The 25,691-nt window shown below is 47.4% G+C and overlaps 1 protein-coding gene across 2 annotated transcripts; it reads left to right on the top strand.

The window, feature by feature from the left end:
- The first annotated feature begins 1,716 nt into the window (after positions 1–1,716).
- On the top strand, positions 1,717–24,745 carry GCNA (germ cell nuclear acidic peptidase). Of its 2 annotated transcripts, XM_044235484.1 has the most exons (12): positions 1,717–1,837; positions 4,702–4,756; positions 11,937–11,983; positions 12,381–12,417; positions 12,664–12,699; positions 14,547–14,629; positions 16,380–16,727; positions 17,921–17,996; positions 21,191–21,335; positions 22,723–22,861; positions 23,582–23,786; positions 24,052–24,745. In XM_044235484.1, exons 2-12 carry the CDS (start codon positions 4,704–4,706, stop codon positions 24,296–24,298), a joined length of 1,416 nt encoding a protein of 471 aa, XP_044091419.1. In that variant the 5' UTR covers positions 1,717–1,837; positions 4,702–4,703; the 3' UTR covers positions 24,299–24,745. The 2 variants fall into 2 exon arrangements, with proteins under 2 accessions (XP_044091419.1, XP_044091420.1); XM_044235485.1 differs by lacking the exons at positions 1,717–1,837; positions 4,702–4,756; positions 11,937–11,983; positions 12,381–12,417; positions 12,664–12,699 and adding an exon at positions 13,371–13,872.
- The last annotated feature ends 946 nt before the right edge of the window (positions 24,746–25,691 follow it).

Genomic DNA, 25,691 nt, shown 5'->3' with positions numbered 1-25,691 from the left:
TCTGGGGTGCTAGGCTGGCTCAGTTGGTAGGTCATGCGACTCAATCTTGGGACTGTGGGTTCAAGCCCCACATGGGGCATAGAGCTTTAAATTAAAAAAAAAAATTTTTTTTTCCAGCTAATTTACCTCCCAAGCTCTGTGGGTTTTGACCCTCAAAGTCCTGATGTAGATGGGTGTTTGTTTCCTAAAAGGTGGTGGGGAAGAAAGGTGTCAGGCATCCTATTCAAAGGTTCTCACTCCTCCCCTCTTTCTGTCCTTTTCAGTCCACTTCAGCTCCTCCTGCCTAAAGTCTGTAGAAGTTGCTTGTGGATCTGGAATAAGCTTGGGTAACAAGATTTGATTCCTGTCCTAACCCTTTTTTACCTGAAGCACATGCCTCTTAATATTAATCACAGCTAATGTTCAGATTCTTTGCCCAAACCTCTGAGGCACAGTTATGTAGCTCCCATTTTTATAGAAGGAGCTTGTAGAGGTAAACTTTCAAGTTTGTTGTTTGTATAATAATGATAAGTCCCTCTTATCCAATTCCTGACTCATTCAGAAAGTACCTTTATGTATATAGGCAGTTTGGTGCTTAAGAGTTTAGATTTTTAAAAAGATTTTATTTAAAGATTTTTGTTAGGGAGAATGCACGATCAGTGGGAGGGGCAGAGGGAGAGAGAGAAGCAGGCTCCATGCTCAGCCTGGAGCCCGATTTTGCGTGAGGGTTTGGGGGGGCGGGTGGAGAGGCTCAATCCCAGGACCCTGAGATAGGGACCTGAGCCAAAGGCAGATGCCTAGCCGACTGAGCCAGCCAGGCGTCCCTTAAGATTTTATTTTTGAGTAATCTATAATGCGGGGCTGGAGCTCCCATTGCTGAAGTTCGAATCCCAGCGCTGGCACTTTGTAGCCGTGTGATCTCTATAAAATCAGTGCTAACATTGCCTACTTTCTGAGGTGTTTTAAAGATTAAGTACATATAAAACACTTGGAACAGTGCCTAGCATGAAATAAATGCAGTATTATTAATATCTCTACATGCACGGAGGTTTTGTGTTCCGTTTGGGCACATGGTTAAATTATGAAACTTAAGGGGCGTCTGCCGGAGAAACGACATTGTCTAGAAAGCATTTACTTCCCGGTTTGTTTGTTTTTTTCTTTTTTTTTCTTTAAGATTTTATTTATTTATTTGACAGATCACAAGTAGGCAGAGAGGCGGGGCGGGGGGCGGGCGGGGGAGGGGGAGCAGGCTCCCTGCTGAGCAGAGAGCCCTATTTGGGGCTTGATCCCAGGACCAGGACACTGGGATCATGACCTGAGCCGAAGGCAGAGGCTGAGCCACCCAAGCGCCCCTCGGTTTGTTTTTCTTGGTGTGTTCGGAGTGAGTGCCAAAAAGCTTCAAGTAACCAACCCCTCTATTTCCAGGGTCTGGAGGGTTCTGGAAGCAAGTGTTGCCAGGTGCTGTTGGATTGGTGCCTTGTTCTTATTTAGGGGTCTAGGTGGCCTTCCCCTATACCCCCTAGCTCACAGTAGGCGGGGCAGGCAAACAGGCTTAGAGGTTTGGGTGATTTCGGCAAGGAACGGGGCTTGCTTTATCCACATTCACAAAGATGAAGCTTTGGGGAAGATTCAGCCCAGTTCTTCCGTGTCACCCGAAAGTTAATTAAGGGATCGGCAAACTACAGAAGCCGGCATGGGGACTAGAGCTCGGCGCGAAATAGCGCTTTCTGTGACAAAATAAGCAACACCCGTGGAAGTGATAGACCTGACTCCGGAAGCACTGCAGCTGGGCGCCAAATTTGAGTTCCTGGGCGCGAAGTTTAAATTTGCCCCGTCACCACACACCACACTGTGATAGGTGGGTACAGGGAGAACGAGAACACGTCAGTTCCTATCCCCCCACCCCCCACGTTGAGCCCGAGATCTATAAAAGGTCTCGCGCCTGGCGTCCCCTCGCAGTTGCTCAGGAGCTCCCTTGGCATCGACCACCAGCTGGGGGTAAGCGACGATCGGCCACGCTAGAGGCGCCCCGGGCAGGTAGGCGGCTGGTGGGGCTCAAGTGGTTACTGAAGCGGGAACAGTCTTGAAGCTCATCCTAGTTGAGCCGGCTTAATTAAAATCAAGACCGCCGCATGCCCGGACTAGGAACTTTGGGACTGAGATTATGGCAGAATGTTTTGCCGACTTCTACTTTAAAAAAGGCTTTTGGAAAAAGCTATTTTAATTTTTTCTTAGCGATATTAACTCCACTGAAGCCAAGATGAGGAAGGGGGTTTGTGGAGATCCCATTGGGTGCATGAGGGAGAAGGGGCTTGGGTACGTGGTGTACGGTTGTAGGTGGGGGTCGCCTAGACCTGAGCAGTGGAAGAAGAACTGGCTGAGATTGCAGCGTAAGGGGAGGTGGAGGGCTGGTGAGGGCGTGGGGGTGTTAGATGCCTGATCCTGGAAGGCTGGCGGGCGGATTGGAGGTTTTGAGGCCGGATTGGCGTATGACTGGTTGCCTGGTTGCGGGCAGGCTGGCTGGGGGGCTGAGCTGGGAGGAGGTCTGGACCTGTTGGTGTAAAAACTCTGGGATTGAGAGGGAGGAGGGGGAGTGAAGGAGGGGTGGTGGTGAGCGGAGTTTTCGAGGCCTGATTGGTGCAAGACTGGCTGGGGGCGGAGTCTGGGCCCATTGTCCAAGAATTTCTGGGGTTGGGGGAGGTGGAGGAGGGTGGTGGTGGTGAGTGGCAGTGTCGAGGCCTGATTGGTGCAAGACTGTATGGGGTTGGGGGGAAGTGAGGCGGGAGGGTGGAGGGTGGCGAGTGGAGGTGTCGAGACCTGATTGGTGCAAGACTGGCTGGACGCGGACGCGTAGGGAGCACAGTCTGGGACTGTTGCTGTAAGACTTTCTGGGGTTCGGGGAAGTGGTGGGGGAGTTGTGGGGGGGCCGGAATGAGTGGCAGTGCCGAAGCACCTGACTGGTGCAAGACTGGCTGGGGGCGGGGTCTGGGCCTGTTGGCTCTAAGACCTTGTGGGGTGGGGGGAGGTGCGGCAGGCGGGTGAGGGTGGCGAGTGGAGGTGTGGAGACCGCCTTGGTGCAAGACTGGCTGGCCACGGAAATGTTGGGGACAGAGTCTGGGCCTGTTGGCTCTAAGACCTCTTGGGGTTGGGGGAGGTGCAGGCGGGAGGGTGGGCGTGGTGAGTGGAGGTGTAGAGACCTGATTGGTGCAAGACTGGATGGCCGTGGAAGTGTAGGGAGTGAAGTCGGCCTGTTGGTATAAGACTTTCTGGGGTTGGGGGAGGTGGAGGGGGAGTTGTGGGGAAGGGGGGAATGAGTGGCAGTGTCGAGGCCTGATTGGTGCAAGACTGGCTGGGGGCGGGGTCTGGACCTGTTGGCTCTAAGACCTCCTGGGGTGGGGGGAGGTGCAGGCAGGAGGGGGTTGGCAAGTGGAGGTGTCGAGACCTGATTGGTGCCAGACTTGCTGGCCCCGGAAGTATTGGGGGTGGGGTCTGGGCCTGTTGGCTCTAAGGCCTCGTGGGGTTGGGGGAGGTGCGGCGGGAGGGTGAGGGTGGCAAGTGGAGGTTTGGAGACCTCCTTGGTGCAAGACTGGCTGGGCGTGAATGTGTTGGGGGTGGGGTCTGGGCCTGTTGGGTCTAAGACCTCGTGGGGTAGAGGGAGGTGCAGGCAGGAGGGGGGGTGGCAAGTGGAGGTGTCGAGACCTAATTGGTGCGGGAATGGCTGGCCCCGGAAGTCTTGGGGGCGGGGTCTTGGCCTCTTGGTGTAAGGCCTCCTGGGGACCCAAAGAGGGAGTAGGGGTGTCTTGGCAGGGTTAAGTGAAGGTTTTGAGGCTGTATTTATGCAAGACAGGCTGAGGCAGAAAACTAGCATAGGGAGATAAAGGCATTGGGGGAGGGTGGAGAGCGGTTGGGGATGGGGGTGACCTGGTCCCATGTAAGACCATTGGTGCGGTGGGTACAGTAAAGGGATGGGGAGAGTAGAGGTTGGCTAATGGTATGTAGTGGGCTGGCCTATGTAAGAGTGCCTGGGAATAGGAATAGAGAGGTGGAGGGATGGCAGAGTGTAGAGGGGTCAAAGCCAGATAGGTGGAAGACTCTGGGGCTTGAGGTGGGAGTAGGGAGAGGGAGTAGAGAGCAGGTGTGGGGAGAGTGGTGGGCCAGTGGAGATGGGGGTAGTGGGAATCCCTTTTGAGAGAAGATAGTCATGGGCCAGGGCCTAAATGGGGATTAGTGCATTGTAAATCCTTACAATGGGGAGAAAATTTCTCTGGGGACTAATAAATGAATGGATTATCCTGGTGCATCGCTATAAGATGCAGTTGAAGTTACTGCCATGTGCTTTGGGCTTTCTGATTGGTCTGCAGAGAACCTTGGCAGGGCATGGTGGGAGAGGGTGTTGCTCTAGTTTTCTCCAGCCAGGAAAAGCCTGCAACAAACATTTAAATACATCTCGTTTCACAGTGCAGAGCTTTGGCCTCAAATTAGGGTGAATAAGCTGCTCAAAGATAAATGCAGAATGTAGAAATGTTTGTTCCGGGGGCACCTGGGTAGCTCAGTCAGTTAAGCCACTGACTGGATCTCATCTCCGTACTTGATATCAGGGTTGTGAGTTCAATCCCCTGTGTTGGGCTCTATGCTGGGCATGGGGCCTACAAAAAAGAGAAAAGAAATGTTGGTTCTGAGTTTTGGTGTTCTTTAAAGAGTATATTTTTGTTTTGACTGTAGACATGGACATGTCAGAAGAAGCAGCTGGCCAATCTAAGATCCAGGATGATGATTGGTGAGACTTGAAAAATTCTGTTTTTCTCTTAGTGTAGTTATACTTGTGCTGGCCAAATGACTTTCTCAAAAAGTGTATGTTTCTTTCGAGTCTGCGGAGTGTATAACTTGGTTATAGACTGAATTGTAAAAAGGAACCTTAGAATCATATAGGAATCCAGCCTCTTAATCAATGCACAAATGCTGTTATATATATAACGTCTCTGTTAGTGCCCAGGAGCATAAAACTCCATGAAACAACATAGTGCATTGTTGAATATGTGTAATTTCTAGAAAGTTCTTCATTTTAGTGAACTTAAAACTTGTCTTAGGTGCTTCTATCCCATTGTTCACTGTGCTGCCCTCCAGAGGTACACAGATGAAGTGTTTATCTTCTCCATGATAAGGGGGTATTTTAAAATCATTGTCTTATCTCTGAAGTCTTCTCTCTGGGACGCTGCCTTGATTTCCTTCACAGATAAGCATGTAAGCTTATAATATGGGAGAAAGCAGAAGCCATAGAACAGAGAGTCTGGAAATCGACCCTAATACCCAAATATGAAAACTTAGTTCATGATAATGACATTTCAAATCAGTGGGGAAAAGATGGATTTATCAACAAATAATTTGAAGATAATTGGCTAACCATTTGGGAAAAAATGAGAATTGGATTCTTCATCTCTCCTTACGACAAAATAAATTACACATGGGTAAAATATTTAAAAATAAAGGAAATCATTAAAAATGTTAGAAAACAGGTAGATTTCATTTCCAGTAATTTTGGAGTGGGGGAAGCCTCCGTTTGATATCAAACAGAAGTATAAAAATGACAAACTGGAAAAGTATTCACATTACCCATGATAAAGTGTTGTTATTCTTCATGTACAAAGAACTTTTACAGGTCAACAATTTAAAAAAAGGTGAACACACATATGGAAAATGTGCCAAAGATATCAGAAGATAGTTCTTAGGGAAAAAATAGTGTTGGCCCATAGACATTAAAATTTATTCACCTTAACTTATATTTAATGAAAAAATTTTTCATGAGATACTTATACTTTTATACTTATACTTTTTCATATATCAGGTTGGCAAAAATTTAAAAAATGATAATAACTGGAGTTGGTGAATTTGTAGGAGAATAGGCAATTTCTTACAGTCATTGTGGGAATATAAATTGGTGCAACATTTTTGCAGGGCAATCTGGAAATATCCAAATTGTAAATGCCCATGTCCTTTGACCCAGTAATTACTAGGACTTTTTCTTTCCCTGTTAGAAGAATTTTATTTAATTTCTGTGTGTATGTTCACATACACCAAAGTGCGTAAATGTGGTTATGTCATAACATTCCTTTCTGTGTGTTTTTTTTAAAAGATTTTATTTATTTATTTGACAGAGAGAGATCACAAGTAGACAGAGAGGCGGGCACAGAGAGAGAGAGAGGGAAGCAGGCTCCCTGCTGAGCAGAGAGCCCGATGCGGGACTCGATCCCCGGACCCCGAGATCATGACCTGAGCCGAAGGCAGCGGCTTAACCCACTGAGCCACCCAGGCGCCCCTCCTTTCTGTGTGTTTACATTTAGTTGCTCTTGACTCATTTTCCCCTTCTCCCATATCCTTTCTTCCTATAACTCATATTTATTTCGTCATATGTAGACATGTACAGGCTGAAACTTTGTCTTGGTTCAGTTCTGGGAACGAAGGATGTATGATTGAATTACACGTCCACAGAGAAATACACACAAGGATGTTCGTTGCAGGATTGTGTAATAGCACCAATTTGGAAAAAGTTTAAGTGACCTAAGGGTGTAGTTGAATGAATTATTGTTCGTCCAAAAAAAATGGTAAGAAATGTATGTTCTGGTAATGGAAAGACTACTAACATACGTAAAGTGAAAAACTTCCAGTGACAGAACAATCTGTGTAGCATAATACTATTTATTTTAAAAGATGTGTGCACTTGATTTGTGCTGGTATGTGCTTATGTTTAAGAACTTTCTAGAAGAATAATAAGACACATTGTTTATTCCTGGTGAATGGGACTCTTGGAGGAACAGGGACAAAGTGTTCCTCTCCCTCTCCTCTTTCCAGTGTTTTTTAATCACTCAGAAAGCTATCTGGTAAACATTATAACATTGATAGTCATTAAAATGGAAGGGGGGATTAGTAAAAGAATGCAGCAAATAAACATTGGAAAATACACATCGTAAGTAATAAAAAGAAATGAAAATTTCAATGTTATTTACCTACTAAATTAGCAAATGAAGAAAAATTATCCTGTTATAGTAATGCTCCTGAACCGTGCACTGATCTAACCCTTTGCAAATGATTAAGCAAATATACCAAGAGTCATAAAATTGGTCATGTTTTTGATGACTTTGACGTTTGGGAATCAACTTTATAAATCCACTTTATAAAAGTAATTAAATGGACAAAGATGCTTGTTGCAGGATTCAGCTGAATAATTAATGTGTGTTTTCAAATATGCACAGGGTAAAATTCTCAGCTCTCCTGCTGACTCTCATTCTCTTGCCCCAAATAATAACCTGGGCGGGTGGTTGGCATTAGTTCTCCTGAGAAGTAAACAGGCAGTCTGCATTATTAGTTCTCCCCTTGCAAAGCTGGTTAACAGGAGTCCTTCCTCTAGCATTTGATGAAGAATTGAGAGACCCAAGTTCTGGAAGCCACAGCTGGGATAGAGCAGATCCTGGAGTTCTAGGTGGAGGTGGCCCTTGAGGCTGGTTATTGACTGGCCAGTCTCCCCACCCACCCTCACTGCAAGTCAGGGCCACTGTGTCTCAGGACCTGGGCACTGTGTTTTCATTAATGCAGATGACTGTTTTTTTGTGTGTGTGTTTGTTTTTTCTTTGGGCTCACTCAGTACCTCACATAACCTTCATGTAAGGTTTGTGTAAATGGCATGTGTAATTAATTTTTTAAATGGAGAACCTTATTGGTGAGATCTTTCAGGCCAAGTCTTTTAAAAATAAGGTTCTATGGGTGTGTGGGTGGGAGGATGGAAAATAATAAAAGGGACCCTTTTTGAGATTCATTCATTCTTTTATTCAGCCCGATAGTTGAGTACTGACTTCCGAATCCTTGTATGGTTTACTGTCTGGGATGGGAGATAGAAACATGTAAAGAAGCAATTACGGTATAGTATGATAAATGCCGCAATGTGGGAGAGGTACGTGATCCTGTAGGAGGGCAGACATTATCTTACTTAATTTTCATAGTAGCTGTATAAGGTAAGTGGTTCTTTTTAAAAAAAAATCTATTTATTTTAGAGAGAGAAAGTGAGGGAAAAGGGGCAGAGGGAGAGGAAGAGAGAAAGAATCTCAAGGAGACTCCTCACTGAGTGTAGATACTGGCAGGGGCTTGATCTCACGACCTGGAGATCATGACCTGAGCTGAAATCAAGAGTCCAGTGCTTCACTGACTGCACCACTCAGGCACCCCAAAATGAGTGGTGTGTGTGTGTGTGTTTTACAACTGAGGCCCAGAAACTTATTTACAGAAGTCTAGGTGAGAGGCAATGGTGGCATAGAGGAGGGTGGTAATAGTAAAGTTGTAAGATTTTATTTATTTATTTGACAGAGAGAGAGAGATCTCAAGTAGTCAGAGAGGCAGGCAGAGAGAGCGGGGAAGCAGGCTCCCAACTGAGCAGAGAGCCCAATGTGGGGCTCGATCCCAGGACTCTGAGATCATGACCTGAGCTGAAGGCAGAGGCTTAACCCACGGAGCCACCCAGGCGCCCCTGAGACTTTTTTTTTAAAAGATTTTGTTTATTTGACACAGAAAGAGAGCACATGCAAGGGAGTGTCAGGTAGAGGGAGGAGAAGCAGGCTCCCTGCCAAGCAGAGGGCCTGATGCGGACTCGATCTCAGGACCCTGGGATCATGACCTGAGCCGAAGGTAAATGCTTAATGACTGAGCCAGCCAGGTGCCCCAATTCTGAGACTATTTCCCCCACAGTTTTGAAACTGGGATCCATTATACATTTGATAGTTTGCATCATTTGGTAGTGTTTTTTTTTTTTCTTTCTTAGTGGTACTTGTGCTTAGATGAGATGAAATGTATTACAGGGGCACCTGGGAGGCTCAGTTGTTAAGCGTCTGCCTTCTGTTCAGGTCATGATCCCAGGGTACTGGGATCGAGCTCTGTGTCGAGCTTTCTGCTTGGCGGGAAGCTTTCTTCTCCCTCTCCCACTCCCGCTGCTTGTATTCCCTCTCTTGCTGTCTCTCTCTGTGTCAAATAAATCAATAAAAATCTTTAAAAAAATAAAAGAAATGTATACTAGAAGTAGAGCCAGCAAATCTTGCTGATGGATTGGATGTGTGATCAGGAGAGGAATTAGGATGACCCCTAAGTTTTTAGTCTGTGTTACTGGGCAGATGGTCGTGCCATTGACCGAGATTGGTCAGTCTGCTTTAGGAACAGGGTTGAGGGAAGAAATCGAGAATAATGTACTGGCTATGTGACATTTCAAATGTGTATTAAATGTCCAAGAGGTCACTCAGACAGTTGGAGCTCAGTGGAGAGTTGGAGGCTGGAAATATAAAATTGGGGGATGTGGGGGTCTTAAGATAGTAGAACAAATGATCCAGGATAGAGGGGACCCTAGTGCAACACAGAATGGGAAATTGGAGGAATAAAATCCTTGAGAAGGCGGGAGGGGGATGAGATCCAAAGTGTAGGGGAGGGTTTGGCCGGAGGCGGTGGTGGGAACACTGTGTTCATTGTTAACTATAAAGAAATAAGAGGGTTGGGGGTAGTTGCTGATAGGCTGGTAGATTTGCTGGTGGGAGGATGAGGCAGTTCCTTTCTGATGGCTTTATTTTCCCGGTGACTTAGGAGACAAGGTCATTAACAGAGCGAAAGAGGTTTCCAGGTTTGAAGGCGGAAGGACTCCTGAAATACATAATGCGAGGGGCGGAGGACTGGTTTCTCACTGATCAACCAAAGTCCAATTAGTAGTTCTGGTGGCCTGGCCACTGACTAGTCTTTTTTTAGCCCAAGATACTTTTTTGTTTTTAATACTACGAGATGGAGGAGCAGAAATACTATATTTTAAAAATTACCAGGGGTGCCTGGGAGGCTTGGTCAGTTGAGCCTCCAACTCTTACAGCTCAGGTCATGATCTCGGGGTCCTGGGATCGAGCCCCACTTCAGGCTCTGTGCTCACAGTGTGGAGTCGAGCTTAAGATTCTCTTCTCCCTCTAACTCCTCTGGCCCATTCGCATGTACTCTCAAAAGAAATCTTGGGGCACCCGGGTGGCTCAGTGGGTTAAAGCCTCTGCCTTCGGCTCAGGTCATGATCCCAGGGTCCTGGGATTGAGCCCTGCATCAGGCTCTCTGCTCAGTAGGGAGCCTGCTTCCTGTCTCTGCCTGCTTGTGATCTCTGTCTGTCAAATAAATGAATAAAATCTTAAAAAAAAAAAAAGATTCTTTTCTCCCTCTAACCCCTCTGCCCCATTTGCACATCCTCTCAAATAAATTAAAAAAAAATCTTGGGGCACCTGGTGGCTCAGTGGGTTAAAGCCTCTTTGGCTCAGGTCATGATCCCAGTGTCCTGGGATCGAGCCTCGCATCAGGCTCTCTGCTTGGCAGGGAGCCTGCTTCCTCCTCTCTCTCCTCTCTCTCTCTCTGCCTACTTGTGATCTCTGTCTGTCAAATAAATATATAAAATCTTTTAAAAAAATCTTTAAGAAAAGAGAACCAAGGTCATGTTTTTGACCCATACCTGGGAAACCATACACCCAGCAAGAGGTGTTTTTTTTTTTCTCTGATTAAAAAAAAAAATTGACTCTGAAACCAATAATACATTATATGTTAATTGAATTTAAATTACAAACATGGAAAACAAATTTGAGGTCTACTCCTGAGTAAGTCCAGTGTACAGTGACAGATACATGAGCAGGAAATTGAACCGAGGAGGGTGAGCCAGCATGTATCTTGAAAAACAGAAAAAAAAATATTTTCAATGCAATATTATAACTCAATATAAAAATATTATCCGTCCAATATATTGTTAATCCGATAACCAATCTCAAGGTTAAAATGAACACCCTCAAGAAGCAGCAAAGGTTAGCTTGATGCAACTATTAGGTCCACCTTTAGTGCTTTTTGGTTTCCTCTTTGAGCTCTGTGTCACACTAAGATAACCTGTGATTAGGTCCTATGCAGCAGCCTGGCGCATTACGGGGGTGGGGGGGCAGAGAAGCAAGGGGCCCAGCATCACTGTTCACTGCAGGGAGCAGCTACAGCTGGGGCAATCCCCCTTCGTTTGCCCCCCAAGAAATGGATTTCAGCGTTTGCCAATGTAGGTAGACCACAGTCCCAGTACGTAGGCCCTTTTTTTTTAAAAAAAAAAAAAAAAAAGACTTATTTATTTGACAGATCACAAGGAGGCAGAGCAGTATGCTCTGCCTGCTGGTGGGGGGGACAGGGGAATCAGGCTCAGCAGAGAGCCTGATGTGTGGGGCTCGATCCCAGCATCCTGAGATCATGACCTGAGCCGAAGGCAGAGGCTTAACCCACGGAGCCACTCAGACGCCCCAGTAGGCTCTCTTCAAACCAGTAAAGCCCTACAAGGCGGACCTCCTCCCTCTTTGGTCCTTTTGATTTTTACCTGTAATCTCTTCATCTTTGAGTCCTTTCATGGGTGGCCCTTGTCTCAGAAATCACTTTCATATCTTTCTTTTCCTCTTTTTCTTAGATTTACTTAGTTATTTTAGAAACAGAGAGAGTGGTTGTGGGGAGAGGGAGAGTGAATCCTCAAGCAGACTCCCCTCTGAGTGTGGCAACCGCCTTGGGCTCAATCTCACAACCCTGAGATCATGACCTGAGCCGAAACCAAGAGTTGGATGCTTAATGGACTGAGCCTCCTGGGCGCCCCCCCCTTTCATGTCTTTCATAGAAATAGATCATTTGGCAAAAAACAGGCTTCTTGCTGGTATCTGATGATACTCAACGAACATCCTTCCCCTATTTTCGATTCTGTGGTAGACTGAGCCACTTGTAGCTCCTAATTTTTCTTCACCTCCCCTGCTGTGATCTTAATTTCCTAACTCCCTAAAACTTTTCATGCATGTCAGAAGCTCTGGTGGGTGGTCCTCTCCATGTGAGATCCTCTGCTCATGGACTTGCGAACGATGTTCATTGGCCTTCCTTTATAACAATGCGTATCTCATTTTTCACAGTTGCATTCTTACTGTGGACTCAGGCAGTGATGAAGAGTTTGAGCCCTGTAAGTAGCTTCCCTTCAAAGTGGTTATTTCCGTTTCAAGGTGTAACTTAACCCTGTCTTTGTGAAGATGACTGAAATGTGGTTTGGGACATTTGGTGTGAGCTGGTCCAGGGTCTGTCTCCTCTAGGGTCTCTCTCCACATTTGTGAGACGAAGGTCATTTCCCTGCTATTAGGAGCAGAGGCAGTTCTTTGGGCTTGGTTTTCCACCTTGACCTTTTTCATTCTAGGCATCCTGACTTTTATTTCCTCTCTAGCTCACATAGGGTGGGGGGATATAAGCCTCCCAACGATTTTAACCAGCCCTAACTTCTGGACGTAGGCTTTAGAGAGTTAAAGATGTGGGTAATTATCCTCTTTCAAATGCTTCCTGACACACTCTTTCCTTCTCTGATTTAGTTGGAACCAAAAAGAAGGAGCAGAAAAGGAACTTTAGGTGAGTAGGAAAATTAGCAACATTTGACATTTGTTGAGGAATGATGTTGTGGGTAAGAAGATTGACAAATAAACAACACATTTCCTCTCTGAGCACTATGTTCAGGGTCATAGTAGGTATCTGATCTCACAGCCGGGTTCAGAGTATTAGATCTTTTTGCCAGGCCTGTTATCTAATTGGTCACTTTCTTTCTTGGAATGTCTTTGTGATTGATTTGTCCGCTAATTTCCACTCTCTACTCCTCAGGTCCTTATGGGCCCATGTGCCAGACTGTAGGAGGTGGTAAGAAAATTTTCAGGAATAAATCCAAAATAGGATGCTAGGTAACTGATGTTTCCACATTGACTCCTCGAATTGCCATAGCAGGTGTGCTGAAACATGATTTACATAATGGCAAAATTCACCCTTTGGGGTGTATAGTGCGGTGAAATTTGACAAATTTATGTGGTAGTGTAAACATTTCCACAATCACAGGAGATGCAGGATCTTTTCATCACTGCCATTAACATTTTATTTTATTCTTTAATTTTGAAATTTCTGTGTTTTGACAATATTTTTATATTTATTTATATATTTATTTGTGAGTAAAGCAATATAAGTTTATTAAGTGAAGATAGAAAAAGCTCTCAAGAATGAGAGGGGTCCCAACAGGGTTGCCCTATTTTTTTATTTTTTATTTTTATCTTTCTGAAGACTTTGTTGTTTTTTATGTTCGTTTGTTTTGTTTTTAAATAATCTCTACACACAATATGGGACTCGAACTTTGAACCCCAAGATCAAGAGTCACTCACTCCTCTGACTGAGCCAGTCAGGCACTCCCTACAGTATTTTTGTTGGTAATTGTAAAAATTTTTTATTTTAATTCCAATATAGTTAATGCGCAGTGTACTATTAGTTTCAGGTGTACAATAAAGTGATTCAGCACTTCTATCCATCATCTGGTGCTCATCACGGTCATCATTTAGGTTTCAGATGCTTTATTGTAGTTTCTTTGTGGCTTCCAGTATTATACATAATAAATTCCTTACTTGATAATACATTTAAATGTCCAATTTTTAAATAGAAAAGTTGCTTTCTTCCTGCCTCCAAGGGATAGATGTTGAACAAATACGTAGAGAAAATCTGTTCTAATGGGCCTGCTGGGAATGCCCACAGCTCTTGGTCTAGTCCCTGGAGGCTACTATAAGTGGGATATTGGAGGAAGGGTGAAACTGGGGAAGGAGGGGGCTTTCAGCTTTTCAGTTTTCCTTGAACTGAGTTCAGTTTTGGGCCCGTGTAAATGGAGGGGCCTGTAGGCAGGGCCGATCCTCAAAACATTTAACGACCGGTTGAGTACAGACGGGGATCAGTCAGGATGACTGCCAGACCCGTCAGAACAGACGCGATCAATAAACACTGGGCAAGGCTATTCCTGCACGTGTGGACTGCAAGTCAGCCCTACCCACGGGATACCAGGTAGGAAGTTAGAAATTGTGGAGCTGGAAGTCAGGCACACAGTTGGGCTGGATATAATGGCTTGTGTTGGCGGATAGGTGACGTCCACGCAGTCCTTAGGAATTGATTAGCTTGGTGTGAAGGCACTGTGGAAAAAGCCTGGGAGTGAGCTGAGGAAGAGAGGTTAGTGAGAAGGAGTGGACAGAGGGGCAGGAAGAGAACCAAAACAGAACAGTAGCTTGGAAGTCCCAAAAAGAGTTTTAAGGAGGGAGTGACCAACAGTAGAGCCAAGGCCCCTCAACCTGGCAGCTTAAATGTGAATATGGTAGAAGTGGATTAGTGGATTTGTGACTGTAACAGGTAAAGATAAAGGAAAATGGCCACTAACTGATAGAAATTAACATTTGCCTAGTCCATTTTTGCCCTGCACCAGAACTGTTGGCATACATGCCTTCGGACAGCCCATTTCACTCAGTACTTGACAGATAGCTCCTTTCGCAAGGATAGAGCCAGATTTAGTGATTTGGTTGAAAGATGGAAAATCAGGAATAATGATTGAGTAGTTCTGAAGAAGGGGAACGGCAACAGAACATTTTCAGGTGCTCAGGTTCATGGTGGAGGCGTTAGGAAAGGCCGTGAAAAGAAGACCGTAGTGCTGACGTTTCACTGTTGTTTTTCCTTGTCTCCTCACTCAGCTATGTGGTGATTGACTCTGACTCTGAAGACGAATACTTCAGTGATAATGTCAGAGCTCACATATCTGACATCAGCAGCGAAGGCAAGTATACTCGTAATGGAGGGAAGTAGCTGAGATCGGCATCCCCATCACACAGTGGTTTTAGGGTACGCGTCAGGATATGCGTCAGCAAACGTTCGATTCTGGCACCCACTTAGTAGCAGGTGCCACCATTTCTTCCCTCGTGGGTGCTGGATGTGGATATGGCTGGATTCCCTACACACACCCCCTCCCTGGTGAATTTCCAAACATAGCAGCAACTGTTCTAGGCTCTTTAGACCTTGGTCATCCCCCTCCATAGAGTTCTGGCCACCTACATACAGGGTACCTCTCCTACCTATATATAGGGACCAGGGCTGGGGAAGAAAGGAGCTGACACTAGGAAGGTATGAAGGCTGCTCAGCTCCCCTCTCAACCCTCCCCCCGCACCCATCCCCGCCATTCTTTTCCTCCTCCTCTGTGTGTGGGAATGACAGAGAGAGGGAAGGGGAGAGGCGTGGGCTCATTCTTTCCAGCTGGGGAGAGACTTAGCTAGGTGATGGTGCTGAGTCAGCCCACTGTGACTTCTCGGGGGAACCCTTACTTTCTCCAGCTAGCTCTTTGTCTTTGCCTTTCCCCATTCTGCGTATATTTTCTGGGGATTTCTGTCCTTCTTGGAGCCCATATCCCACAGCAGTTCTTTGCCCCTGTGGTTTCAGAGGCTCTTTTAAAAACCTTTCCAGAGGCAGGGAGCTATACCTGCAGTTTGGAACCTATTCAGTGGGGGAGGGGGGTGAAAAGTAGAAAGATGAGGAGCTTTTTCTTTTTAATTTTAGATTTTATTTATTTACTTAATTATCTGAGAGAGCAGGGGAGGAGCAGAGGGAGAGAGGCAAGCAGACTTCTCACTGAGTGTGGAGCCTGATGTGGGGCTCGATCTCACAACCTCCGAGATGATGACCTAAGTCAAAATTAAGAGTCAGATGCTTAACAGACTGAGCCACCCAGGTGCCCCAAGACTAGGAGCCTCTTTGGCCTTAGGGATGGTACTTTATTGATCTTTGTTCACTTCTGACAAAGATAGGGCATGACCCATAGGCCTCTCCTTAAGGTACCTGCACCCTTAAAGTGCTGGCTGCTTCTTTGTTAACTACCAAAGAGCTACCATTGGCCAGAGTTTCCTGGCTAACCTGCGTTATCAGAGCAGGGAAAGGAGAGGTGGCTTGCAACCCTAGTCTGCTACCGTTCTGCTAGCTGTCCCCTCTCAATGATTTTTCCTGTGGTTTTTGTCTTTCTCTGACTGACTTGTTTTCACTTAGCATGATGTACTCTAGCTCCATCCACGTCAAAGAACAGTATGGAGGTTCCTCAAAAAGTTAAAAATAGGGGTGCCTGGGTGGCTCAGTTGGTTGAGTGGCTGCCTTTGGCTCAGGTCATGATCCTGGGGTCCCAGGATCGAGTCCTGCTTCGGGCTCCCAGCTCCGTGGGGAACCTGTTTATGTTCTCTGTCAATCTCTCTCTCTCTCTGATAAATAAAATCTTTAAAAAAAAAAGTTAAAAATAGACCAACCCCACAATCCAGCAATTGCACTCCTAGGTATTTACCAAAGGATAGAAAAATACAGATCCGAGGGGGTGCATGCACCCCAATGTTTGTAATAGCACACTCAACAACCAGATAACAGATTCTTAACTGTGATTCTGAACGTCCCTCTTTCCAGCTTGCTTCATTTGTGCTCGATAATCTGAAGTTGAGTGTGCAGGATGGGCAGAGGGAGTATATGAATATGTGACCATGTCTCATGAATTTCAGATGAGATTCTGGATGTGTTATCAGACACCGAGGAGCACCCTGCCACCAAGGAGCCACCAATAGTTATTACTGATGATGACAGTGATTTTGAGGGCCCTGTGCTCATAATAGACGAGGATTCGTGTGATCAGGGCCAAACTGCCTCAGAGGAAAAAGAGATGGAGGTCTTCAATGTCTCCCAAAGTGGTTCCTCTAATGATGCTGGGGAGCTGAATCTTGGTGAAAATCTGGGCCAGCCACCACGCGGTGCCGAAGCCGAGGTGGAGATTGCAGATGACAAGCCTGCACCTGTGGTGGAGCAGCCACGGAAGAGGAAGAGTAAGACCAAGAATATATGTGTGACACCTGGTAAGCCAGTCACCTCAAGGACACCTGACCTCCCGAATCCGCCCTGCTCTCCCCTCTCCCTGTGCACCAGCCAGGCCTGCTTTGCCCTTGAGAGGTCTGTCCTGCCTACTGACCTTAGGCCTTTCAGCAGTTTCCTGGTGGCTAAGGGAGATAGCCATCCCAGGCAAAAAGATTTTTCTGGAAGTGGGAGAGGAACACCTGTGTCTTAGAAACTGTTGTTCCCTCGATCTGGCACACTTTCTCTCTGTGCTTTTCATCCTAAGGAGATGCCATTTTTCTTGGGACCCAGCCCAATTGTCAGTTCCTGTAGGGAGCCGGACATCAGAGAGGCTCCTCCCTCCTGGGATCCCAAAGTTCTCAGAGCCTGTCCCTGCTAAAGCACTTACCCAGCTGTCTTATGATGTGTTTCTGAATCTGTCCCCCACCCCCCAGTGGATGATGAGCCTCTGGGTGGGAGGACTCTTCAGTTTTAAGTCTCTCCCAGGGTCTAGCTTGGTCTTCGGCACATAGTCGATGTTAATTAATTTTTTTCAGTAAACGAATGAATGACACTGCTGTTACAGAAGTCTCTGGCTAGAGCAGTTAACAGTAAATGGGGGCTAACCAAAGACACACAGGCTGGGCTTGTATGCTGAGTGAAGGTCTACCCTAGAATCTGAGATGCTTCCTTGTATTGTTTTTTTAAAGATTTTATTTGAGAAGAGAGAAAGGGACAGGAACAGGGGCAGAGGGAGAGGGAGAAGCAGGCTCCCCGCCAAGCAGGGAGCCAGATGAGGGGTTCGATCTGAGCACCCTGAGATCATGACCTGAGCCCAAGGCAGACGCTTAACTGGCTGAGCCACCCAGGCGCCCCTAAGCCACTTCCTTAGGGCAAGTGCATGAGGTGTGCTACACTGTTCCTTATGCTGCCTGTGCCTCAGTTGCCCACACGATCTGACTTCTAGCGGCAGGCTCACATCACCTCATTATATAGTCCTTGTACCTATGACAGCCTCATACCCAGCTTACTCTGCTGACAGCTCTGGGATTCCCTCAGGGAGACTTTGTCAGCAACCAGTGGAGAGTATGCAGGCTTCAGACCTTTTCTAGATGGTGCTCTGGGTGTGGCTGTGGGGGATGCTCCTGGGTGCACCTTTCTTCCAGTTCTGGATGGGCCCAGCTTTCAGGGTACAGATGAGCTATTATCTTTACAGCTGTGAGAGTCTCCAAAAGACGTGCACCTACAAAGAAGAAGCCCGGTGCAGGGAAAATTGAAAAACGCACCCCCGGGTACGTACCGTTCGTGTTCAGCTGCGTGGGAATTAATGGTACCGTTGTCCCGTCCATGTGAAGTGGTCCACCGCACCTGTGGGAGGGTCTTCCAGGGGATGGAGGAGTCTGGTTGGGGAGGGGACAAGGCTTCATTCCCTGAATTGGGGAGGCATAAATTGGGAGGAGGACGGAGGAAAGGAGGAGGAGACACTGCACTGCTCCCCACCTCTTTCTGTCCCCAGCAGAGCCCTGCACGGGCGCCCCACCACAATTCCTGTGCTCCCCTGGGTGGGTCCAGAGCCCTTTGGCCCCCACATCAGTGCTGGCCTTTCCTCGGTCCTTAAACTCCGGTCAAAAACTCATGTGTAGCCAAACATGAGACTTTTCTTCAGACTACATACTGCCTTGTTGCCACCAGTGGGCACAAAACCAAAGCAGTCACAGGGGAGATGGTGGGAAGGCAGAGTGGACATGTCCCCATCTATTGGAATTGGGAGGGGGCAGTCAAGATTGCCTTTCGGGTTTTCACGGTGCTTTGGCTGCCTCCAGTTACTCCTACAGCTTGTCGATGTTCTTGAACATTTCGAAAGCTTAAACATCAGGGTGAAACTGATGGCTCATGGTGCCTTTATTTTTATTAGGCTGTGTGGGATTGGTCCTGAGAACAGCAGGTCACTTAGACCAAAGACATGTCAATACTTTAAAGGAAGCCGAAAACTGACACTTTTTTTTTTTTCATTCAGATTGCAGGACGTTCTCACCTTTCCCCTTAAAAAGACGGTGTAGTAGGCATAATTTTCTTCGTTCTTCCTCGTGTTCAGGAGTCATACATACTTACATCCGAATTATCTTACAAGACAAGAAATGTGTTTGAAGGACTCTGCTTGTTTGGTTTTGGTTTTGTTTATACCTGGATCTTGAAGCAATAAATGCATCTTTTTTTTAAAAGGTTTTATTTATTATTTGACAGGGAGAGACACAATGAGAGAGGGAACACAAGCAGGGTGAGTGGGAGAGAGAGAGAAGCAGGCTTCCTGCTGAGCAGGGGGCCTGATGCGGGGCTCGACCCCAGGACCCTGGGATCATGACCTGAGCCGAAGGCAGACGCTTAATGACTGAGCCACCCAGGCGCCCCACAATAAATGCATCTTAAGGGGAGAAGAAGAACGACATGGCAGGCACGGGCACAGCAGGGCCACTTGAACCTGAGCTGAGAGGCGCTCTCTTCTTCTGCACTTGTCGCTCAGAGATGCAGCTCTCGTCGTTTGGCATGTTCTCTCATGGGTGGATCTGTGGCCAGCCAAGGGTCTTCTCTGGGTTCCTAGATAACAGCCATGAGCTACCTTTGCTTCCAGGTGCCCGTGTCTTGGGCTGCTCCCAGATTGCTTTGCTGTGGTGTGACAGAAGGAGGCCGTCAGCTGCCCCTGGGCGGCGGCGTCCTCCGCATCAGCCCAGGGAGGCTAGTGTGTTTGGACTCCTCACGGTTGCCTTGGCGCTTCCTGTGGTAGTCTGTGGGCTTCCTGTTGTGCCTCGCCTTGTTCCTGTGCAGGCTGCTCGCTGGTCATGGCGTCTGATGTACCCATTTGGGGTCTTGCTGGTTCCTCTGATGTGGAGGTATTCTGCCTGCAAGTGAAGTGGCAGAGGCATTGAGGGGAAGGCAGGCCAAGCCACAAGGCCTGCTTGACATAGGTGCCAACGGGGGGGGGGTCCCCCCTTCTCTGCTGAGGTCTGCAGATGGTTTGGGTTTTCATCTGCTACCTTTTTGGATGCAAATTTGCTTTCAGTACAAGGTAATTTGAGGCAGACCATGTTCGTCACCAGTCTCGGACTCTGGGGGATGAGGACCCTGACTTGAGCTGCCTTGGCCTGGTTTTGTTCTGATTTCCTCTCTCCACCCCAGCCCCCTCCCAGATGGCTTCTTTTGTGACTTCAGGATTCATGAGTGTCCCGGCAAAATCCCCATCTCAGGAGTTCCATTAAGTCAGAGACTCAGCTTACGTGTGTTTGCTCCTGTTTTCATTTGTGCCGCTCAGTGGGCTCATCTCTTGGGACCTGTGGGCGGTTGTGGCCAGGATGAAAGGGTGAAATGAATTGTTATTACAGGTGTGAGTCCTCCATGTACTTAGCACTATTCTTTGTGCAGTGCAATTAGACCTCAAAAGATGGGGTGGCAGTAGGGGTCTAATGGGAAAGACCCCAAGATTTGGGTCCAAAGATCCAGGGTCTCTGTGAACTTGGGCGAAGTCACCTGACCTCAGACCTTCGGTTTCTTGTCCGCCAAGTAGAGATGATGAGAATAGCAATCGCTTCTTTGAAGGGTGTTGGTGAGGATTAAGTAAGATAAGGCAACAAGAAGTTCTCTGCAAAGGAGAAAACACTACATGGATGGGGGTTCTCAGGAGAGCTGGAGACATGGTCATTCTAGGGCTCAGGGGCGAATCGGTTGTGCCCAGACATGAACAGACTTTGGGAAATCACAGTTCCTGTCCAGAGAACATTTAACTTGCCCACCTTGGCCATGGTGGAAATGGTAGCTGGAGACAGAGGTTGGGGCCCAATTAACCTGGGCCTTGACAGTCATGGCAAGCTGGGGAGGGACGGAATAGTGTGTGGGGGGGTTGGAGTGGAGGAAGAAAGAAAGAAAAAGGGCCTGGAGGGGAGGAACATAGAGGAACACTGTAGCAGCAAGGCCCAGAGGGGAGATGAACTTGAACTAGGCTGGCGACCGTGGGGTGCAAAGGAAGTCTGGCTGGAAGAGATGTGAAGGAGATTGTGGTTTTTGAGCTTATTTGAATATGGGGCAAGGGAGAAAATGGATTTTAAGCTGTCTCTGAGGTTTTCAGCCTGGTATAACAGAAGTCCGCTAACAAAACACACTGAGCAGGGGACGTACTCCGGTTAATCAGTTGGCGGTGCGCCTGGGGACCTTGTCAACTTGGAACTGGATCCCCCAGAAGAGAGCTTGAGACTGCGGATACAGGAGTGGGATCACTCCTGCTGAGGTTGAAGCCACGGGCTTCACATCTCTGAGAATGCAGATAGCGAAAAGAAAAAGGCTATGCGTGGAACTTTGGGGACTGCTCTCCTATAAGGAGCTGGAAGGAAGAGGAACCGGCACCTTTTCCCAGTCTCTCTGGATATGACCTGCATGTGCGCACTTCTCTCATTTCTTCCTCCAGCTGTACATAACTCAGTTGAACTTACCTTCGCAGGAAAGCGACGTGCAAAATACCTGGATGTTTCCTGCGTGACCTGGAAAACGCGAAGCAGTATTCTGGAAGGAAATTCAAGCAAAATAAGGATAGCCTGGTTCAGAAAATCTACACCCTGTTTAACAGCTCGGTGTTTAATAAAAAGGTATTGATGAATGAGCACTCGATAACACCTGCTGGACCCCTGGTGCTCTCGGGAGCTGTGAGGTGTTTGGATGTGTTAGCTGTGTATTTCCGGCTCTGGAGAAGTGCCAGCTTACGTGGAGAGATGATGCAGTTGTAGGTGAAAGAAATCACACATGTTTGTGGCTAATCCTCCATGGTAGACTGTTGCCAGCACAGGAGATCAGCAGAGGCAGAAAAATCACTGAGAGCCCCAACTGGTCAGGAAATAAGGTTGCCTGCAGGAAGTAAGACTTCTGGTTCTTGAGGGATGGTAGGCAGAGAGAGCAGCAGTTGTGTGGGGGGGGGGGTGGAGAGGGCGTATGCTGATCCTTGAGTATCTGGAAAGAGAGGCTTTATGTTGAAGAATAATGGGAAGGAGCTCTGTGAGCCTGGGCAAGTTACTTATCCACTCTTTGCCTAAGTGTCCTCATCTGTAAAATGGGAACGATAATAGTACCTGCTACTTCACAGAATTAATGTTCTTTTTTAAAGATATTATTTGTCGGAGAGAGAGTGCATGAGCAGGGGGAGGAGGGGCACAGGGAGAGGGAGAAGCAGACTCCCCTGCTGAGCAGGGAGCCTGATGCAGGGCTCGATCCCAGGACCCTGGGATCATGACCCAAGGTGAAGGCAGACACGTAACTGATGGAGCCCCCCAGATGCCCCCACAGAATTATTGTTAGGCCTAGGGAAGGTAATACTCCTTAAGTGTCTAGAACAGAGCCTTGGCAGTTGTTAGGATTTTCAGACTTTTATTATTTCTGCTGACACAACCAGGTTCCCCAGCTTTTGGGGAAGTCACTCCTCATGACAGTGGTGTCACATCACATGGCTGATGAGGGGACTGAGGTGCATGTGAAGTTTCACCTCTGCATTCTTATGCTGGGAGGGGAGGGGCTCCGTCTCCTGCCTCAGTGGGGTTTGCCCTTCTCTCCTTGGCTGCCCCTGACCTGTGTCCCCATGTGGGGCAGCTCAAGTCCTTTGTGCGTGTACCCTCAGCCATCTTTCTTGTGTCCTGATGGCTTGTGCGTCATTTTCACCTGGGCTTCAGCCTGGCTTTTACTCTCCCCAGAATGTTTAGATGTGCAGAACTTTTCTTTCTTTCTTTTTTAAGATTTTATTTATTTATTTGAGAGAGAGATCACAAGCAGGGGGAGGAGGTGGAGGCAGAGAGAGAAGCAGGCTCTCCATGGAGAGTTTGAACGCGGGGCTCGATTCCAGGGCCCTGGGATCATGACCTGAGCCGAAGGCAAACGCTTAACCCTCTGAGCCACCCAGGCGCTCCCCTTGCAGGGCTCTTGAATGAATAGTCTTTGGTCTGCTTGAAACTGCTTGCTGACTCACTTTGCTCGCTGATTTGTTCTCAGCTACCAGAGAAAATTGATATTGGCTGGAATAAAAAGATGCTGAGGACCGCTGGCTTATGCACCACGGGTGAGACCCGTTACCCTAAGAAGCAGCGTTATGCGAAGATCGAGATTTCCCTGAAAGTCTGCGACTCCGCAGGTGACAGACAGGCAGCTTTCTGGCTGCGCCCTTTCCTTGTGTAGTGACTCTTACATACTGGTGTTTCCTGACAGCCCGTACCACAGCTTTACCTGTCCTTCCTGGGTAGCTGGGCCTACTACACCTTGCTCCAGGGGCATTAACTTCTTATTTTTAGAATTTTCTGGAAAGATTTATTCATTTATTTTAGAAAGAGAGAGCATGAGCAGGGCAAGAGGGAGAGAGAGAATCTGAAGCAGACCATGCTGAGCACAGAGCTTGACATGGGGCTCGGTCCTACTACCCTGAGGTCGAGATCTGAGCCAAAATCAAGCAATGGACTGTGCCACCCAGGTGCCTCTGCTCAGAGGACATGATTATCGGCTTGGCTGTCTTTCAATTAGGCTAACTGTCTCTCTGCAGGTAGCTCCCATGTTGCCAGCGGCGGTGTGTCTATTCACCCGGTAACTAAGGTTCAAGGTCTTACCCCCGTAGCTAGCCAATCACCAGATCTTCAAAATGACCCTTCTATCCTCGTTCCTTTGCCTCTTCCCAGGTCTGGGGCCCTGTCCCCTCACTCTTCATCTCACTCCGTTCAGTTTCCAGCACACCACCACGTCGCTTTCCTACTAAGCCACCTGGGGCGTGTGTGTGGCAGGGTTGAGGGTCTCAGGTGGTTGGGTAGCAGACTGGAGGGCAGTGGTTCAGGTGCTCATGATTTCTTTCCATCCCTCTTCCAAGACCGTCTCCGGGACACTTTGATCCATGAGATATGCCACGCAGCCTCGTGGTTGCTTGACGGCATCCGTGACTCTCATGGGGACGCATGGAAATATTACGCCAAGAAATCGAACATGGTGCACCCGGAGCTTCCCATGGTCACCCGCTGCCATAACTATAAGATTAACTACAGAATCCATTATGAATGTACTCGGTGCAAAACCAGGTAAGACCCTCTGCCTTAGACTTCTCTTCGGTTATGTTTCTGCTGTGGCCTCCAGCTAACTGGCCCTTTGTGGTTTCGTTAGCAAGCCCATGGCTGGCCTGCCTGTGGAGTAAACCTCTGCTCCTCTCCGCGTCTTCTTCCTCCATGCTCTGCTACTTGGAGCTGGCCTGAGAGCCTTGCTTTGGGCCCCCAGCCAGCAGCTCCGAGAACATGCTGAGTTCTGCTGACTGATCAGTTTGCTGTGTGGTGTCTCTTTCCTCATTAGGGTTGGCCGCTATACCAGATCCTTGAACACCGATCGCTTTATCTGTGCCAAGTGCAAGGGGCCTCTGGTCATGTTGCCGCTAACTCGCAAGGATGGAACCCCCATTGCACCCCATGTGAGGCCCTTTGCTAAGTATGTGCAGGAGAATTATAGAACGATTAAGCATGAGACGGAAGGGATAAGCCATGGGGATGTGATGAGACGGCTGAGCAAGGATTATGCCGATAAGCGAAGGCAGGATCGTTGAGGTTATCTGGGGGCATATTTCTGTGGGCTGAGCCCCCCCTTAACTGCTAAGAAGTTTTAGAAAAATATCTGTTTCTGATAAATGATGAATATTAGGAATATTAGGATTTAAACCATTTCTTTATAGCCTCATAGAGTTAACGATGATTGTTCTTGGGCAAGGATTCTGCTACTAAGCAATTTTGTGCCCTTGAGGTACTCATAAGCCCTTTGGATCAGATCCACTCTGGGTATTACTCTTAACATAGTTTTAACATGTAGAACACAATTCAGACACAAACTGCATTTTCAAGAGGGGCAGGTGGAGAGAAAAGGATGCTGGAGGTGATTGAGTTTTAAAGGCCGCGCTCTAAGACCAGGGCTGCTGGCAGGTAGAACATGTTATACTTAAATAGACATAAAAGACAAGCATATTTCATGAATTTAGTTGCTCTTGACATTGAATAAGCCTGTGCTGAGCCAATGTAATTGTTATTAAGACAAAAAAAATAAATAAAATGTTTTCTGAAATTTGCTTGTTAAATGGGGTCAGTTCATTGACACCCCGTGCCTAGCGCAGAACCAACCCTCAGGTCCTTCATCCAAGATCCTGAAATCAAGGGGTGGGCAGGGCTATGTTTCTCTCTGTGGATGCCCTGGGGTTTGGGGATCCATTTCCTCATCTTGTCCAATTTCTAGAGGTCACCAGCATTCTTTGGTTTGTGGCCCCCTTCCATCCTTCAAGCCAGCAACATCTGTCTCTCTCTTCTCTCTCTCTCTCTCTCTCTCTCTCCATCACTCTCCCCCACCCTCTCCCTCCTTCTGCTCCTTTTCTTTCACTTTTAAGGACCCTTGTGAAGCCACTGGGCCCACCTGGATAGTCCAAGAGAATCTTATTTTAAGGGCAGCTTATCAGCAACCTTTTTGCCATGTAAGGTAACCTTTTCATGAGTTCTGGGGATTTGAGGGTGGACATCTTGGGGGACCCACTGCTCAGCCTGCCACAAACCTCATTACTAATCTAGCATCATGGGACATCATTGATAATCTTTTATAGGGCAGGATGTCTCATTTTGTCCTTTTCCTTCCTTCCATCGTTCCTTTATTTCATAGGTGCTTTGTTTTTCAGTGGTGGCGGACTGAAGCCTAACCACAAGTCTAAGGGTTTGGGTGTGGGCACTGGGGTTATAGGAGCTTTCCCAGCTAGATAAATCTTCAGGTTCCTCCTTAGCAGGCCTGCCTCCAGTCGCATCTGCAGTCTTGGCAGAGGCCCAGCTGACCTGCGAAACTGGATCATGGCACGTTGGTGGCTTAATGAAGGGGAACTGACAGCACAGTGGGTCCACTCCTGCAAAGGGACGGTCTTCACTCAGTAGTCCTGCCACCTACCTTTCTGGGGAGCCCCGGTCATTTCC

The sequence above is a fragment of the Neovison vison genome, chromosome X (assembly GCF_020171115.1).
Source record: "Neovison vison isolate M4711 chromosome X, ASM_NN_V1, whole genome shotgun sequence".
NCBI lineage: Eukaryota > Metazoa > Chordata > Mammalia > Carnivora > Mustelidae > Neogale > Neogale vison.
The sequence above is the reverse complement of the archived record's forward strand: the minus strand, read 5'-3'. Positions and strand labels throughout refer to the sequence as shown.

Coding starts and splice junctions, on each gene's coding strand:
- GCNA (XM_044235484.1), top strand. CDS start 4,704: ATGGACATGTCAGAAGAAGCAGCTGGCCAATCTAAGATCCAGGATGAT. Junction 14,630..16,379: donor ATCTGACATCAGCAGCGAAG/GCAAGTATACTC, acceptor CATGAATTTCAG/ATGAGATTCTGGATGTGTTA. Junction 21,336..22,722: donor GCTCGGTGTTTAATAAAAAG/GTATTGATGAAT, acceptor ATTTGTTCTCAG/CTACCAGAGAAAATTGATAT.